This window comes from Euleptes europaea, chromosome 8, assembly GCF_029931775.1.
Source record: "Euleptes europaea isolate rEulEur1 chromosome 8, rEulEur1.hap1, whole genome shotgun sequence".
In the NCBI taxonomy this organism is placed as follows: domain Eukaryota; kingdom Metazoa; phylum Chordata; class Lepidosauria; order Squamata; family Sphaerodactylidae; genus Euleptes; species Euleptes europaea.
This window is the reverse complement of record NC_079319.1, coordinates 11637859-11653800: the sequence shown is the minus strand read 5'-3', so window position 1 is coordinate 11653800 and position 15942 is coordinate 11637859. Positions and strand designations below refer to the sequence as shown.

The 15942-nt window shown below is 41.1% G+C and overlaps 1 protein-coding gene across 2 annotated transcripts in view; it reads right to left on the bottom strand.

Moving 5' to 3' along the window:
- Nucleotides 1-1439: 1439 nt before the first annotated feature.
- Nucleotides 1440-15942, bottom strand: part of CYRIB (CYFIP related Rac1 interactor B) — a 92809-nt gene continuing 78306 nt past the window's right edge. For both annotated transcript variants that reach the window (XM_056854508.1, XM_056854507.1), the window contains 7 exons: nucleotides 7414-7550; nucleotides 6978-7055; nucleotides 6757-6873; nucleotides 5092-5171; nucleotides 3597-3723; nucleotides 2894-2964; nucleotides 1440-1659 (listed from right to left, as the gene is read on the bottom strand). In XM_056854508.1, coding sequence (XP_056710486.1) covers nucleotides 1596-1659; nucleotides 2894-2964; nucleotides 3597-3723; nucleotides 5092-5171; nucleotides 6757-6873; nucleotides 6978-7055; nucleotides 7414-7550 — 674 coding nt within the window. In that variant the 3' untranslated portion in view covers nucleotides 1440-1595. The remainder of the gene's footprint in view (nucleotides 1660-2893; nucleotides 2965-3596; nucleotides 3724-5091; nucleotides 5172-6756; nucleotides 6874-6977; nucleotides 7056-7413; nucleotides 7551-15942) is intronic.

The following is a 15942-nucleotide window of genomic DNA, read 5'->3' as shown; positions in this document are numbered from 1 at the left end:
ACCTGAATCAGAGCCAAGAACATCAAGAGTGCAATCCTCTGCATGCTTACATGGGAGGAGGAGGAAGAAGAGGAAGCGCAAGAGGAGGAGGAAGAGCTGTCTAGACATTAGAAAGAATTTTCTAACAGAGCAGTTCCTCAGTGGAACAGGCTTCCTCAGGAGATGGTAAGCTCTCCTTCCCTGGAGGATTTTAAGCAGAGGCTGGATGGCCACCTGTCAGCAAAGCTGATTCTATGACCTTAGGCAGATCATGAGAGGGCGGGCACCTTGGCCATCTTCTGGGCCACTGGGGTTGTGGGGGAGGGGAGATAGTTATGAATTTCCTGCATTGTGCAGGGGGTTGGACTAGACGACTCTGGTGGTCCCTTCCAACTCTATGATTCTATGGTTTTTGCTGATTTTCTCTACTTTTTAAGGAGAATCAATTCCCTTCCTCTCCCCACAACAGAGACCTTGTGAGATAGGTGAGGCTGAGAGAGCTATAAGAGAACTGTCTAACTCAAGGTCACCTAGCTGGCTTCATCTGGAGAAGTGGGGAAATCAACCCGGATCACTAGATTAGAGTCCGTCACACTGACTCTCCATAGTGGAAGGTACAGAAGTTAACAGCCATGGGTGCTTGTTGCAATCTTATTCAGAATTACTCCAGCCTAAACCCACTGAAATCAATACGCTTAGACTGAAGTATAACACAGAACTGCACTGAGCGTCTTACCTTTTTTGTTAGGCCCAACAGAAAAACCAGTATCTGATCAGGCTCCTCGATCAAGAAATATGGGTGAAACAAACCACACTTTAGAAAAACGAAAGCTGATTTTTATTGTTGTCTCCACAGCCAATTATTTGACACGAACATGCATACGTAATTTGGCTACGCACACACCACTTTTTTTTAAACGTTAGTTATTAAACGTACAACATACATCCTTACAAAAAAATGAGTCAAAATGCAAACTTAACTTTTTTTTAAAACAAACAGTTTTTACTCAATTCTTTTTTTTTCCTTAAAAAAAAGTTTGTGTTGGGTACCATTTGTACAAACACAGTTAATTTAAACAAACCTGCTCTTAAAGTTTCCCCCGTTGCACATAAAAAAAGCTGCAATAGAAAATGAAGTCACTGAAGTTTCTTTTCCTTTCTTTTTAAATAGCAGAAATAGGCAGTTTTGCCATGCACAAGAAGCAATATTAAATATTAGTTTTTCCCAAAAACAACAACAAAAAGGAAAAAAAACCACGTTTAAAAATATTTAGTTCAAGTCACAGAACTTTCCCCAGTTCAGAGAAATCCAAAATGCAACGAAAAATTAGCTGCCACGTAAAATGGCCATTCTGAAAAGTAAAAAATTTACCTTCCAGACTTGATACTTTTGATTTTGGCACAGAAAAAGAAGTTATCAGCTTACTCAAGAATGAGAATGTGATTTTTTTTTTTAAAAAAAAAAGGGAAGAGAAGATGAGAAGGAAAACAATCGAAAGCCAGACCGAACAAGATAGTAGTTGCAATCACTTAAAATTAAAAAAAAAATCTGTGCATCTCAGTCATTGCAGAATACTGTCTTCTGTATACAGCAGGGCACAATTTCCAGGTAACCGTTATTGCAACATAGATTTGATTTGCTTGGAGGTAGTCTCGTCATTCAAATGTTTTGTTGTGTACCTACAAAGAGAGGGAAAAAGAAGTTACTAGTGCAGAAATTGATTTCTTGTGTTTCTCTAACTAGTCTGATCTCGTCAGACCTCAGAAGAAAAGCGGGGTCGGCCATGGTTAGTACCTGGATGGGAGACCGCCAAGGAATAGAAGAAGAAAAGTTGGTTTTTATATGCCGACTTCCTCTACCACTTAAGGAAGAATCAAACCGGCTTACTGTCGCCTTCCCTCCCCCTCCCCACAACAGACACCCTGTGAGGCAGGTGAGGCTGAGAGAGCTCTAAGAGCTGTGACTACTCCAAGGTCACCCAGCTGGCTTCATGTATAGGAGAGGGGAAACAAATCCAGTTTACCAGATTAGTGTCCGCCGCTCATGTGGAGGAGTGGGGAATCAAACTCGGTTCTCCAGATCAGAGTCCACCGCTCCAAACCACTTCTCTTAACTGCCACACCACGCTGGCTTGCCAACTGTGGGTTGAGAAATTCCTGGAGATTTGGGGGGTGCAGCTTGGGGATAGCAGGGTTTGGGGAGGGGAGGGAACTCAGTGGGGTACAGTGCCATAGAGTTCACTCTCCAAATCAGTCCTTTTCTCCAGTGGGGCTGGAGAAAAGGTAGGCGGGGCTGATTATCAGTGTGTCTGATCCCTGAGTGTTGAAATAGTCTTCCTAAGAGAGCTGTGACTAGTCCAAGGTAGCCCAGCTGGCTTCATGTGGAGGAGTGGGGAAACAAATCTAGTTCACCAGATTAGCCTCCGCCGCTCATGTGGAGGAGTGGGGAATCAAACCCGGTTCTCCAGATCAGAGTCCACCGCTCCAAACCACCGCTCTTAACCACGACACCACGCTGACTCTCTTGGGTTGAAGTGCAACCCAAAGCAGAGTCGCACCCTTCTGAATCCATTTGAGTCAAGGGTCTAATTTGTTCGTATTAACTCTCTCAGCTGCCGTGCTTGTCAAAGGCAGTTTTCCTCAAAATCTATCTCCCCACAACAACCAGAACCACGATTAACAAGCAGCTCCTCGCTGGCAGCCTCGGCCAACGAACCAGAAGCGCAGGAATCAGCCCTCAAGTCACCGACCGTGACACTTCCGCCATGCCAGGATACAGCCAGGGAGGCCGACAAAGCGCCGCACTGAGACGCCGCCCGCTGTGCCAATCGGGGCCGCTCACCCGGCTCCCTGTCACCCTGCCGCAGAAGGGAAACGGATCTTGGAGCAATTTCACATAGAAAGAGACAAGTACCTGAGAGCATTTAGAAGGCCTTCGACGCTGTTGGGAGGCTGGTCTTTGAGAACCTTGATGCACCCTTTCATCTGGAAATCAAAAGATGGGGAGGAAAAACAACGCTTCAGAACTGGTCTGGGTGGGTGAAACCATCCCACAGCCTGCCAGTTCCACATAAGAACATAAGAAAAGCCATGCTGGATCAGACCAAGACCCATTGAGTCCAGCAGTCTGTTCCCACAGTGGCCGTTTGACGGGGAGATGCTGGTTTGCATGAACAACTTCCCCGGCAAGCCCTGAGTCTGCAGCATGCTGGCAGATGGCCATCTAACCTCTTTTGAAACACCTCCAGGGAAGGAGAGCCTACCACCTCCCGAGGAAACCTGTTCCACTGAGGAATCACACTGTCAGAAAATTCTTTCTAATGTCTAGACAAAAACTCTTTTGATTTAATTTCAACCCGTTTGTTCTGGTCTGACCTTCTGAGGCAATTCTCCAGAAGCTCAAAGGCCTTTGTCTGCCTGAGAGTCTTTTTAACGGAGGTGCCAGGAGCTGAACCCGGGACCTTCTGCACACAAAGCATGCGCTGCTGATCAGCTGCGCATGCGGTAACTCTCAGAAGCACCCCTGAAGGCATCTTTACATATTCAGTCCATCTCTGTTCCTGGGGAGCACAAGCGTATGTTGGCAAGGGGAAAATGGTATTGGTATAATTACTTACGTCAATTTTTGAAGTTTTCGCAAAGGCGCCGACTGGATGCACGTGGTCGTAGAGAATGATGACACCAACCATTACCCTCAGACAAAACGAGACAGTTTCCTCGTTTGTGAACCGGCTTCTGTATTCCCTGCAAATTTTCATGCACACGCAAAAACAAAAAAAACTGGTTGCCAGAAGTGGAACTCTTAAGCAAGCTTCTAGTAACAACACATTCACAGCTCCAGCGGTGCCCCCTTCCCAAAGATAATAGCTTTCTCCCTCCTCTGTAAGAGACAGAAATACAGACACACAAACCCCCCCACACACACACACAACCTAGGGTCATAAAGGCTGGTTCCTGGAAATTTCTGTTTACAGTGCCGCACAGCAGGACACGGCTTGCTAAACCATCGTGATTAATTAACTGCACGATAACAGGTTAGAGCAGGTTCACGGCTGCAGGTTTCTTGAGCCGCAAACAACGTCATGGGTTCTGGTCCACAGCGCACAGCAAAGGTTGCCACAGCCCTGACCCACTCAGACGGCAGCTTCCGGATCCTGCCATAAAACGAAGAGGAGAGCTGCCAGCGTGAGAAGAGTGAGGTACTGCTTGAGCAGTGGACAAAAATGCACCGTTCTCCCGTTTTGCTGAATTATGCATGAGAAAAAACCCCATTTACAAAAACTTCCAATCTTCTGATAAATCCCGCTTTTAAAATAGTAATCAGAGTTGGAATCACAGAGTTGGAAGGGGCCATGCAGGCCATCTAGACCAACCCCCTGCTCAATGCAGGACCAGCCTAGAGGATCCCTGACATGATTGTCCAGCCTCTGCTTAAAGACTGCCAGGGAGGGGGAGCTCACCACCTCCCTAGGGAGTGAATTTCCACTGTCAAACAACTCTTACTGTAAAAAAAAAAACATTCCTAATATCCAGCCGGTATCTTTCTGCCCTCAGTTTAAGTCCATTAAACCATCTTCCCATGAGGACCAGCGGCGTGAGGCGTGCCCAGCTTAATTAGACATATCCAGAACACCTTTGAACGAGTACATGGGGCTGTTACCAATGTAGAATTTGCAACAGAGAGAGCTCTGCAATAATAACATATTTCTGTTTGTTACATCTATGTAGCGCAGATGGGGGGGGGGGAGAATGACTGGGACTTTGACTGAGAAGAATGACTGGGACTCCCCCTCTGCCTGTCAGGCTTGATGTGCCTCTGACCATTAAACCTAATTCCAGCTGCAATCTGCTTTGGGGTACGCATCACCAAACTCTTATGTTTCCTTGAGGTTTCTTCTTGGTTTTCCACAAATAAGTTTACAGATTGATCAAAAAATAAATCTTGTTTCTATTCACAGACTGCGCCACACTCACTCTGAGAGCTTGATTATTGTATATAAGGATTGAAGCATTTAATGGGTTAAAAAAAAACAATCCCCCCCCTTCTCCCCACTCGGCTTTGGGCCCACGCAAAAGGTAAGAAGGGACCTTTGAAGCAGCCTTTCTACTTACGGGGTTTCCAGCATGACTCGGCAAACGCTGGCCATGGTGCTTAAGCAGTCTGTGGTATTTTCGATGGGTAAATTTTTGTTCTGTAAACACAAGGGGGGAAAGTGGTTACTGAAGTGCAGCAGATTCCACAGCATTTTCCTGGCTTGTCCTAAGAGCGAGACCAAGATCATTATTACTTCTATTGTGTCAGGAATTGAGGCTGAGAAATAGCTAAATTGACCTATACAAGACCAAGCCCTGCGAAGAAAGGCTGAGGGAGTTGGGAATGTTCATTCTGGAGAAGAGGAGATTGAGGGGAGACATGATTGCTCTCTTGAAGTATTTGAAGGGCTGTCACTTTGAGGAGGAAAGGGAGCTGGTCCTGTTGGCAGCATAGGATAGGACTCATAATAATGGGTTTAAATTGCGGGCGGAAAGGTACCGGCTGGCTATTAGGAAAACATTTTTTACAGTAAGAGTTGTTTGACAGTGGAATCGGCTACCTAGGAAGGTGGTGAGCTCCCCCTCACTGGCAGTCTTTAAGCAGAGGCTGGACAATCACTTGCCAGGGGTGCCCTAGGCTGATCCTGCATTGAGCAGGGGGTTGGACTAGATTGCCTGTATGGCCCCTTCCAACTCTGTGATTCTGATATATACACAGCTTTGAATACTCAGCTGAAATGGTTCTTACAGACTTGGTCATACAATGTCCTTGTCGGCACACTGGCTATTAAATGATGCCCTCCCCTCTTTGCTGGGGTCAATTACTAAAGGGGGCAGAGCGACGATCCTAATCCTATTTCATTGTTTATTGAATGTCCTATCCTGTTAATTGTATTGACTTGCTCTGTGTAACCCGCACAGAGTCCAAGTGAGAAGGGTGGGCTATAAACAACATAAATAAAAAGAAATAAAAACATATCTTAATTTGCTTTGTACTGTCAGTCCACTGGCTCATTTAGCTCAGTATCATCTACTATTATTGGCAATGGCTCTTTAGGGTCTTGGGCAAAGAAGAAGAGTTGGTTTTTATACCCCGATTTCCTTACCTTTTTAAGGAGACTCAAACAGCTTACAATCACCTTCCCTTCCTCTCCCCACAACAGACTCCTTGTGAGATAGGTGAGGCTCAGAGAGTTCTCAGAGAACTGTGACTAGGCTCACCCAGCTGGCTTCAAGTGTAGGAGTGGGGAAACAAACCCGGTTCACCTGATTAGAGTCCGCCGCTCATATGAAAGAGTGGGGAATCAAACCCAGTTCTCCAGATTAGAGTCCACCGCTCATAACCAGTACACCATGCTGGCTCTCTTAAGAACATAAGAAGAGCCCTGCTGGATCAGACCAGTGGTCCATCTGGTATTTCTCAAAATCTGCTAAAATCTTTAAAAGTGAAGACTGAACCAGGAAACTTCTGCATGGAAAATGGAACTGCAGCTCTTCCCTAAATTACAGTGATCCTGAAGGTTATGACCACTTGACAAAATTCCTCAGACACTATCCCTATAACCCTCAGAGCTCCACATTTTGCAACATTTCCTAGTTCTGATTGGTATACTTCACAGAAAGTCAATCATAACATACACATACAATTCTCTACTCTGTGGCAATGCACGCATTACCTCTGCAAAGTAAACGGGCCATATCAGAACAGTTCCCATCCCTAGGAGAGACTGGTGGTGCACCTACCTCTGAAACAAATTTTGTTGTGGCATCGCTTAAGGTTTTCAGCATCGGCGTTGCTTCCGCATAAAATAAAGACATTCTGTTGGCCAACTCGTTGTTCACTTCATTTTCTCCTTCTGCCTACCAAAATAGAGAAGATAATCTTCACTGGTTTTGAATAAATGGATGAGCGGGGAAAGGATCACAAAAAAGCACTTTCTTCACTTGAACAAGGAGGTACCTACTGGAACGTTATTGATTCTCATACGACTCAAGGTTCTTCTGTAATAGCTGAAATCATTCTGTATCGCAGGATTTGTCATCTAGGAATGGAAAGTAGGAAGGTAAGAATGTTCTAATCAACATATGATTTCAATTTAGATATCCCACCTTGTCCAGATAGGGGGTCAAAGATCCCGTGGGTCTGAAATAGTGGGGAAAGTCAAGCCTTGTTTGAGCCCTTCAAAAAAACTTCATACAAACAAACCCTACTTTGATGGTATGGGTGACCCTGATATCAGAGTGAGCGGCAAAGAACACATGTCAAAGGGGTTGCACCAGGAGAGGAGGAGTCTAGGACCTGGCCTTATACAGCACTATGCTGGGGCTAAGTTTTATATAGCTGGGTCAACTGAGATAAGATGGAGGATCACAAAGGCGATAAACGTTCCCTGCATTTACCTTCAGCTCGTCAAACCGGAGTGTGAAATGAAGGATTTCTGCAAACTGCTTGGCAAGAGCCTGCTCTCGCTCCAGGTGCTGCGTGGGAGAGTACGGGGTGCTCGTCAGGGCCCCGAGAAGACCTCGTAACGCGGCTTCTACGGGAAACACAAGGGAAGGAAAAATGTATCGAGAACAGCATCAAAACCTCAAACGTCCTGGCGCATTATTATTATTTTTTTGCTGATTCAAGATTACTTACAGCTGGAAGAAGAACCTTGCTTAATTTACAATATTTACAGAATTAACTCAAGATACGCAGTAGTAATAATCTTCCAAGAGACATCCTTGGGAGATTTACGCAGAAAACAACAAAATATTCGATACTAAGACTACAAAGTGACAAACCATTGGAATACAAAGGCAAAAGAATTCAGATCTTTCAAGACCTACCGAGTTCAGTAGTGGAAAAAAGAAAGGAATTCAACCAACTTAGGCAAATCTTACTAAGTAAAGGAATTAGATATCGGTGGATTATCCCAGCAGGGCTGGAAATATTTCTCTCTACCGGAAAGAAAACAGTTCTCAACCAACAACAAGCGAATAGGCTCATAAAAGATCTGCAGACTCCAGGCAAAAACAATAAAGAGAGATCACAAGAGAACAAAAAAGATTCCCCAAGAACTAGCCCTAACAGAGGACAAGAGAAACAAGGAGGAAAAGCTAATACTGAGCAGCAAGAGAAGGAGAAGGCAGAAATAGAAGAGGCATTCAAACTGAGTGAAGCAACGGCTTTTTAAAACATCTAGAAGATGGAGAAACTTCAGATAATCTCCATGAATATTAATGGACTTAATTCACCATCCAAAAGAAATACAGCATTCCATCAATTGACCAAACAAAAAACAGATATAATTTGCATTCAGGAAACACATTTTAAACAAGCTCACGAACACTTATTAAAGAATAAAAGATTAGGACATGCAATCATTGCATCGGCAAAAGAGAAGAAAAAAGGAGTGGTGGTCTATTTAAGAAACCCACATCTCCAAATAATCACTGAGATTAAAGATCCGGAAGGGAGATATCTTCTGGTTAAGCTACGCACAAAGTAATGGAAGACAACAATTTTTTGAGAAAATATTCCAAATATTATTAGAAGAGCAAGCGGGAGAAATAATGATGATTGGAGACATGAACGGTGTTATAAATCCTAAAATTGACAGATCAAAGAATCATAAAGGAGGTCGCCTTCCAAAGACAGTTAAACAATACATAGACTTACTACAACTACAAGATGCGTGGAGAATTAAAAACAATGCCAAAAGAGGGTACACACACTACTCACAAAGACATGATTCATATTCAAGGATCGATATGTGCTGGATTTCCAAGACAATGTTGAATAACTTAGAAGATGTCGAACTATTACCAAAATTATTATCGGACCATAATCCAATAGAATTGACCTGGAGATATTACAGCCCAGGATTCAGAAGATGGAGACTGGATGATAACTTATTGCTCAAAAAAGTAGTGCTACTCCAATGCAAAAAAGAATTGAAAGTATTTTTTTAATTGAATCTGTCACCGGAGGTTCCAATTGCAACGGTCTGGGATGCAAGCAAAGCCTTTATGAGAGGAAGATTGATTGCCATTCATTCTAAACTCAAAAAACAAAAAAGACAGCGAAAAGATCAATTGATAGAAGAAATGCAAAAATTGGAAGAGCAGCATGCAATCAAAAGCAAAAGAAGCATTTTGAATGATAAGGAGAAAAAAAATCAGAAATTGACATGATTGATAGAGGAGATGCAAAAGAAAATTCTATTTGTAAAACAAAAGTTTTACATGTGAACATGTGAACAAGCCAGGAAAATTCCTAGCATATTCACTTAGAAGACAAGCGGAAAAAAAGACAATAATGGGCGTTAAGATAATGGACAAAATCAGTTTTAAAGAAAGAGACGTAAAAGAACAATTTTTAAAATATTTTGAAAATCTACAGTGAACTCAGGTACATAAGAATAAGCAAGATGAAAAAGACAAATATATCACTGACTCTAAGATGAAAACTTTTGGAAAAGATGACTTATGGTGGAACCAAAATATTACCATACAAGAGATTACTTCAGCAATTGCCAAACAGAAAACGAACAAAGCTCCAGGCCCAGACGGCTTAACCGCGAGATATTACAAATGCTTTGAAGAAGTAGCCTTACATCTGCAAAAGCTGTTGAATGATATACCAGAAAGTGGAAAGATTCCAGAATCGTGGCAAGAAGCGCATATCACATTAATTCACAAAGAAGGAAATGATCCACAATTGCCTGCTTCGTATAGACCGATATCTTTACTAAACGTGGATTACAAAATATTTGCTTCTATCTTGGCTGAAAGATTAAAAAAGAGAATAGGTCAAATTATACACCCTGATCAAACTGGTTTTGTTCCAAAAAGACTTATGCGGGACAATGTGCGTTTCATCATTAATGCCATAGAACATGTAAAACAGAGGAAATGCAAAGCGGCTTTTATTTTTCTAGATGCAGAAAAAGCATTTGATAACATCCAATGGGACTTTTTACTAAAGACTATCGAAAGTTTGAACTGTGGCAATAAATATATACAATGTATCCAGAGCATATACCGAAGACAATCAGCAAGATTAGTGATTAATGGGAAGCAATCTAAAAAATTTGAAATTAATAAAGGCACTAGACAAGGATGTCCATTATCTCCACTTTTGTTTAACATGGCTTTGGAAGTACTAGCTACTAGATTAAGACAAGATGAAAAAATTGCTGGTCTGAAAATCTCTGGCGAGGAGTACAAATTAAAGTGCTAAGCAGATGACGTGGTCTTAACTTTGGAAGATCCGGCAGAATCAATAGAACATCTCATGAAATAAATTGAAAAATATGGTCAACTATCTGGATATAAAATAAATAAAAATAAGACGAAGATTATTTTAGAAAACATGCACAATTTTGAGAAGCAAAATATCCAACAGTTGACGGGATGCAAAGTCACAGGAGAACCTGTAAGGTATTTGGAATCTATCTTACTGGGAAAAATCAAACATTGCTAAAAGACAATTATCAAAAAACGTGGCTGACAATACAGAATGACTTAGAAAGATGGACTAAGTTGAATCTGTCATGGACAGGCAGAATAGCAGTAATAAAGATGAATTTGTTACTGAGATTGACTGTTCTCTTCCAAATGCTTCCAATACAAATAGAAGAAGAAAAAACACTGGCTGAACGCAAAGACAAATTAATAAATTTGTGTGGGCGGGCAAAAAAACAAGGATTAATTTTAAAGTCATGCAAGATGAGAAGAAAAGAGGAGGACTGGCATTACCAAATATCAAGTTATATCAAGTGGCAGGATTATCTTGGATTGCTGACTGGATCAGAGACCCAAATCAAAAAATGTTGAAGATAGAAAAGGGAACATGGGATCATGGTCTTCATTGTTATCTATGGAAAGCAAAAAGATCAGAGATATTTGCACAGAAGCACATTATTAAAGATGGACTGATGAAGACATGGATCAGGAACAAAAATAGATTAAGTCCTTTACCACCTCTAATGATGTCTCCTACAGATACATACTTAAGTAAGGGGAGAGAGAAAACGTACAGATTTTATAAGATACCAGGACATGTTAAATGGACAAGAGGAAATAAAATCTTGGGATGAGATGAAGCAGAGCAAAAAAGTAGATTGGCTAACCTACAATCAAATGATTATGAAATTACGACAAGACTGTTACCAACAGGCTAAACCAAAAGAGAATACAGAATACAGAATATATATTTTTTATAAATTTTTATTGGTTTTTTAAAACTATAAATTCTTCATAATTTTAACAACAATGTAAAAATAATATCACAATCACAATTACATTAATTGTTGTCTTGATTACCATTAAACATAAAAAATAAATCGACTTCCCCATCACCTCCATCTACCTCTTAATAAAGTGTTATTATCCTTCGTTAACATATTCTGATCCTAGTATTAATCTCATTCTAAAGTTTCATGTTATATAAAATTTTACATTCTGGATCAGAGTAAAAAGTAACCTTCCATTTTTCCCAGATCTTATACATTATCACAATGATTCCTTCAATTCTCCCCTTTTCCCTAGTTTCTCCAACTCCACCAGTTCTAACATTTAAATGATTTAATCCCTTTATTCTGAAACCTTTGTCCCTTTCCATTTGGCTGCATAAGATTGCAGCCAGTATAACATAAATTTAATCATATTAAACAACATCCTCTCCAATATTTTAGGGATATTTCCTGTTTAATCGATCTTATTTCAGTGTAAATCATATCCCAGATCCATATCACAAGTCCACCCCTTATTAAAAAAAAGGAGAAAAAACCAATATCCTTAGTACATTCCAACATTTTCCTTAAAGTAATAATCACATATTCCAGTATACTTTTATATCAATTGATAGTCTATATAAGGAGGACTTGTTTACATAATCCCAAAATGATGTCTAAATCTTAATTCCACTACATCGTTAATAGCCATGCCACCCATCCACACTGTCAAAGCCTTCCAATCCAGCAATCATATTTAAATCAGTCCTTTAACCATGGTCTAATACTTCCTTCTGCAACTGAAATAAGTCAGTCAGGTATGGGAACAGGATTTCTTTATGCTCTCTCATTTCCTCAGACAGGGTGCGTGTCCAAAAATAATTCTTTCTGGGCTTCATTTCCATCATGGCTTCAATCTGTGTTCCTTGACCTGCTCTCTTCTTCCTTATATCCACACGTCCTTCCATGACTTTTTTAGATGAAAAGTCCATTTCTTGTATGTCTGATCTCTTTGTCACCAGCTGGTTACCTTCTTGGACTTCTGTCTTCTTCTTTATATCCTTGTATTCTTCCATGACTTTTTGGACAGAAGAATCCATTACTTGTATGTCTGTATTTGTGGCCATCATTTGAATTTTCATGACTTTTATATCTTCTGTAACCAGATCCAACTTCTGATTACATACCTGTGATGATTGGTCAAGAGTCATCATCATTGAAATCAGTTGAGCCATCTGTGTTGATATCTGTTTTATTTGTTTAATTGTCGCCTCAGAATGTTTAGCAAGCATGTCCTGTACTTTTTTTTCCATGGTTAAATTCTGTAAAGTTTCCTTTAATTTCATAAGGACAGGGCTATGAATTTAGCCAGATCAGGGAGAGGTTCCAGACATTTACATATGTAACTTAGTTAAAAAATTGATGGTCATCTAGCAGGAGTCCATTACATGTAGTTGATAGAGAATATTTCATTGACCAGCTTAATATCTTTTTCGGGTTGAAGAAGTGAGTATTTAAGCTTAAAATAACTTTTTAAAGTTGAAAATATCAACGAGTTTTACCAGACGCTCTAGATCGGCAGAACCAGGAAGTATTCCAGGAGTTGCCTCATCGCGGACCTTCTATCGTCTCTTCTCTATGGTTGTTACCTTCAGGAATGGTTTTGGTGTAACACGAGTAAGACGAATTTCCAGTCCTACGACCTTCTTCCTGTTGATTTGCTTGTAGAACAATAGAGAGGGATATTGAATGAAGCACAGAGTCTTCCGGTCAAGAAATCCTCTTTGTTGTAAAACGTGGCTGGAGGACCTTTTTTACCCCAAGCAAATTCTCAAAGGTTTCTCCCTCCCCTTCCTTTAAGAACGCGTCGGATTGGCAGATCTTACGTCAATCATTCAAGCTCGTTGTTTTAGTTTAAGTTGATCAGTTTGATAAGGCTCCTGCTGCTTTGTCTGATGGATCTCATGCAGCAAAATCATCCAGTTCAATTAAGGGAGGGAAACGGTTACCAGGAATGCTTTCTTCAACCCCCTGTTATTCGATAACACCAGTGAAAAGCGAAGGATTCTTATCTACTCACTTGGGCGTCTGGAGGTGAGGTTTTAATCTTGATGTAGTCCTTATGATGTTTATAAGGTGCTGGAGGGTAGATTCTAAAGCCGAAGTTGCGCGCTGGCGATTTCAATCCCTTCGTGCCCACGGGATCAAACGTCAGAAACTCCGGGGGACTTAATAAAGCTTCCTCGGAGTATTCAGGAGATCAAACCGCTTATATGGCTGCAGGGAATTCCTGCTTCTCAGCCCACTTGCAAGGGCTGGATTGGGGTGCGGTAAAACACCCCAAATTACACGCAAACTTGGATTCTCCCCAGGAGCCCCTGGGAGGACGTGGCAATCAGCCCAGCGTCAGCACCGGAAGTCAATACAGAATACAGAATCTGAAAATGTAGTCAGTAAAGAGACAGAACATAATATTGTCGAAGGCTTTGGAAGTACTAGCTACTAGATTAAGACAAGATGAAAAAATTGCTGGTCTGAAAACCTTTGGCGAGGAGTACAAATTAAAGTGCTATGCTGATGACAGAACATATTTTGGGAAAAATCAACAAATTACTGCTTAAATTTGAAACAGAAGAAGAGCAAGTCAAAGTATGCATGATTAAATGGATGGAAAATTTTAAGACAGAGATAACAATGCAGCAATGGGAAAGACTATGGACTAAGTCAATTAAATTTACTGCCAGTAATAATCTGCGAGAAAACTGGTACAAGAAATTCTTCAGATGGTATATTACACTAATGGATATTTAAAAGATAGACAAAACATATGATTTCCGCTGCTGGAAATGCAAAGACAAAGACGGAACCTATTTTCATTTGTGGTGGACTTGTAAAAAGGTGACAAAATACTGTATACAGATTCATCAAGAAATGCAAAAGATTCTTAAGATTAAATTTCCAATGAATCCGGAAATTATGTTACTGGGGATAGAACCAGAGAATTTAGAAAATAATTATAGAGAACTTTTTGGATATCTCACGACGGCAGCAAGGATAGTATTGGCAGCATCATGGAAACAAGAGACTATTCTGGACTTAGAAAAGTGGCAACAAAAAATGGAAGAATTTGCGGTGATGGCCAGACTAACCAACATCCTGAAAGAAAGAACGATTGATGATTCACAGAAGAAATGGGAATGTTATTTTGAATATACTGGAAAGTGCAAAATAAAAATTTAATAGAGATAGAAAATAATAGCCATATATCTTGAATAACTTATAGACAAAGATAAATTAAGAACATCAACGTAGACATCAGTAATGCTTAAGTAAATATCATAACAATAGAACAATGTTTATGTAAACTGATTCCTGAAGTAAGTGCAAAATGTATGAATGGAAGTGTAAGTATATGTTTGTTTGTTATCTTTTCTTTTGAAAATGTTAATAAAATATATTTTTAAAAAAGGAGAGAGATGAACAGAGGTGGTTTGCCATTGCTGGCCCCCTGCAAAACCATCCTGAACTTCCATGCTAGACTCCCATCCAAGGGCTTATGGTGACCCTGTAGGGTTTTCAAGGCAAGAGAGATTCAGAGGTAGTTTGCCATTGCCTGCCTCTGCGTTAACAACCCTGGACTTCCTTGGTAGTCTCCCATCCAAAGGCTTATGGTGACCCCATAGGTTTTCAAGGCAAGAGATGAACAGAAATGGTTTGCCATTGCTTGCCTCTGCATAACAATCCCGCGCTTCCTAGGTAGGCTCCCATCCAAGGGCTTATGGTGATCCCATAGGGTTTTCAAGGCAAGAGAAGTTCAGAGGTGGTTTACCATTGCCTGCCTCCACATCATGGCCCTGGAACTCCTTGGAGGTCTCCCATCCAAATACTAGCCAGGGCCGACCCTGCTTAGCTTCTGAGATCTGATGAGATCAGGCTAGCCTGGGGCTATCCAGGTCAGGGCCCTGGTGCACTAAACGGCTACAAAAAAACCTCCAGGACACCAGTATGTATGGGATATTGCAAATTTAGATAGGATGGTAGGCTGCCAGAAAAAAGAATCTTCATCAAAACACTACTGATGATGGTAATGAGATCATGGGAGGATTGGAAATTACGGGACAGAACAGCAAACAGCAATATTTCTGCAAAGGGGATACAGCTCTGTGAGACTCAAACACTAATTTCACCCAGCTCTACCATATTACAGTTATTCAACATCATGGGATGCCTGACTGAACTACCACATCACATGTGTGTTAAGTGCCGTCAAGTCACTTCCGACTCATGGTGACCCCATGAATCAACATCCTCCAAAACGTACTATCCTTAATAGTCCTGCTCACATCTTGCAAATTGAGGGCTGTGGCTTCCTTTATAGAGCCAATCCATCGCTTGTTGGGTCTTCCTCTTTTCCTGCTGCCTTCCACTTTTCCTAGAATGATTGCCTTGACCAGTGACTCTTGTCTTCTCATAATGGGACCAAAGTACGACAGCCTCATTTTAGTCATTTTAGCTTCTAGGGTCAGTTCAGGCTTGATTTGATCTAAAACCCCTAATTTGCTTGGTTTTTTTGGCGGTCCAGGGTATCCGTAACACTCTCTTCCAACACCACATTTGAAAGGAATCTACTTTCTTCCTATCCGCTTTCTTCATTGTCCAGCTCTCACACCCATACATAGTAATAGGGAATACGATGGTTGACTTAACT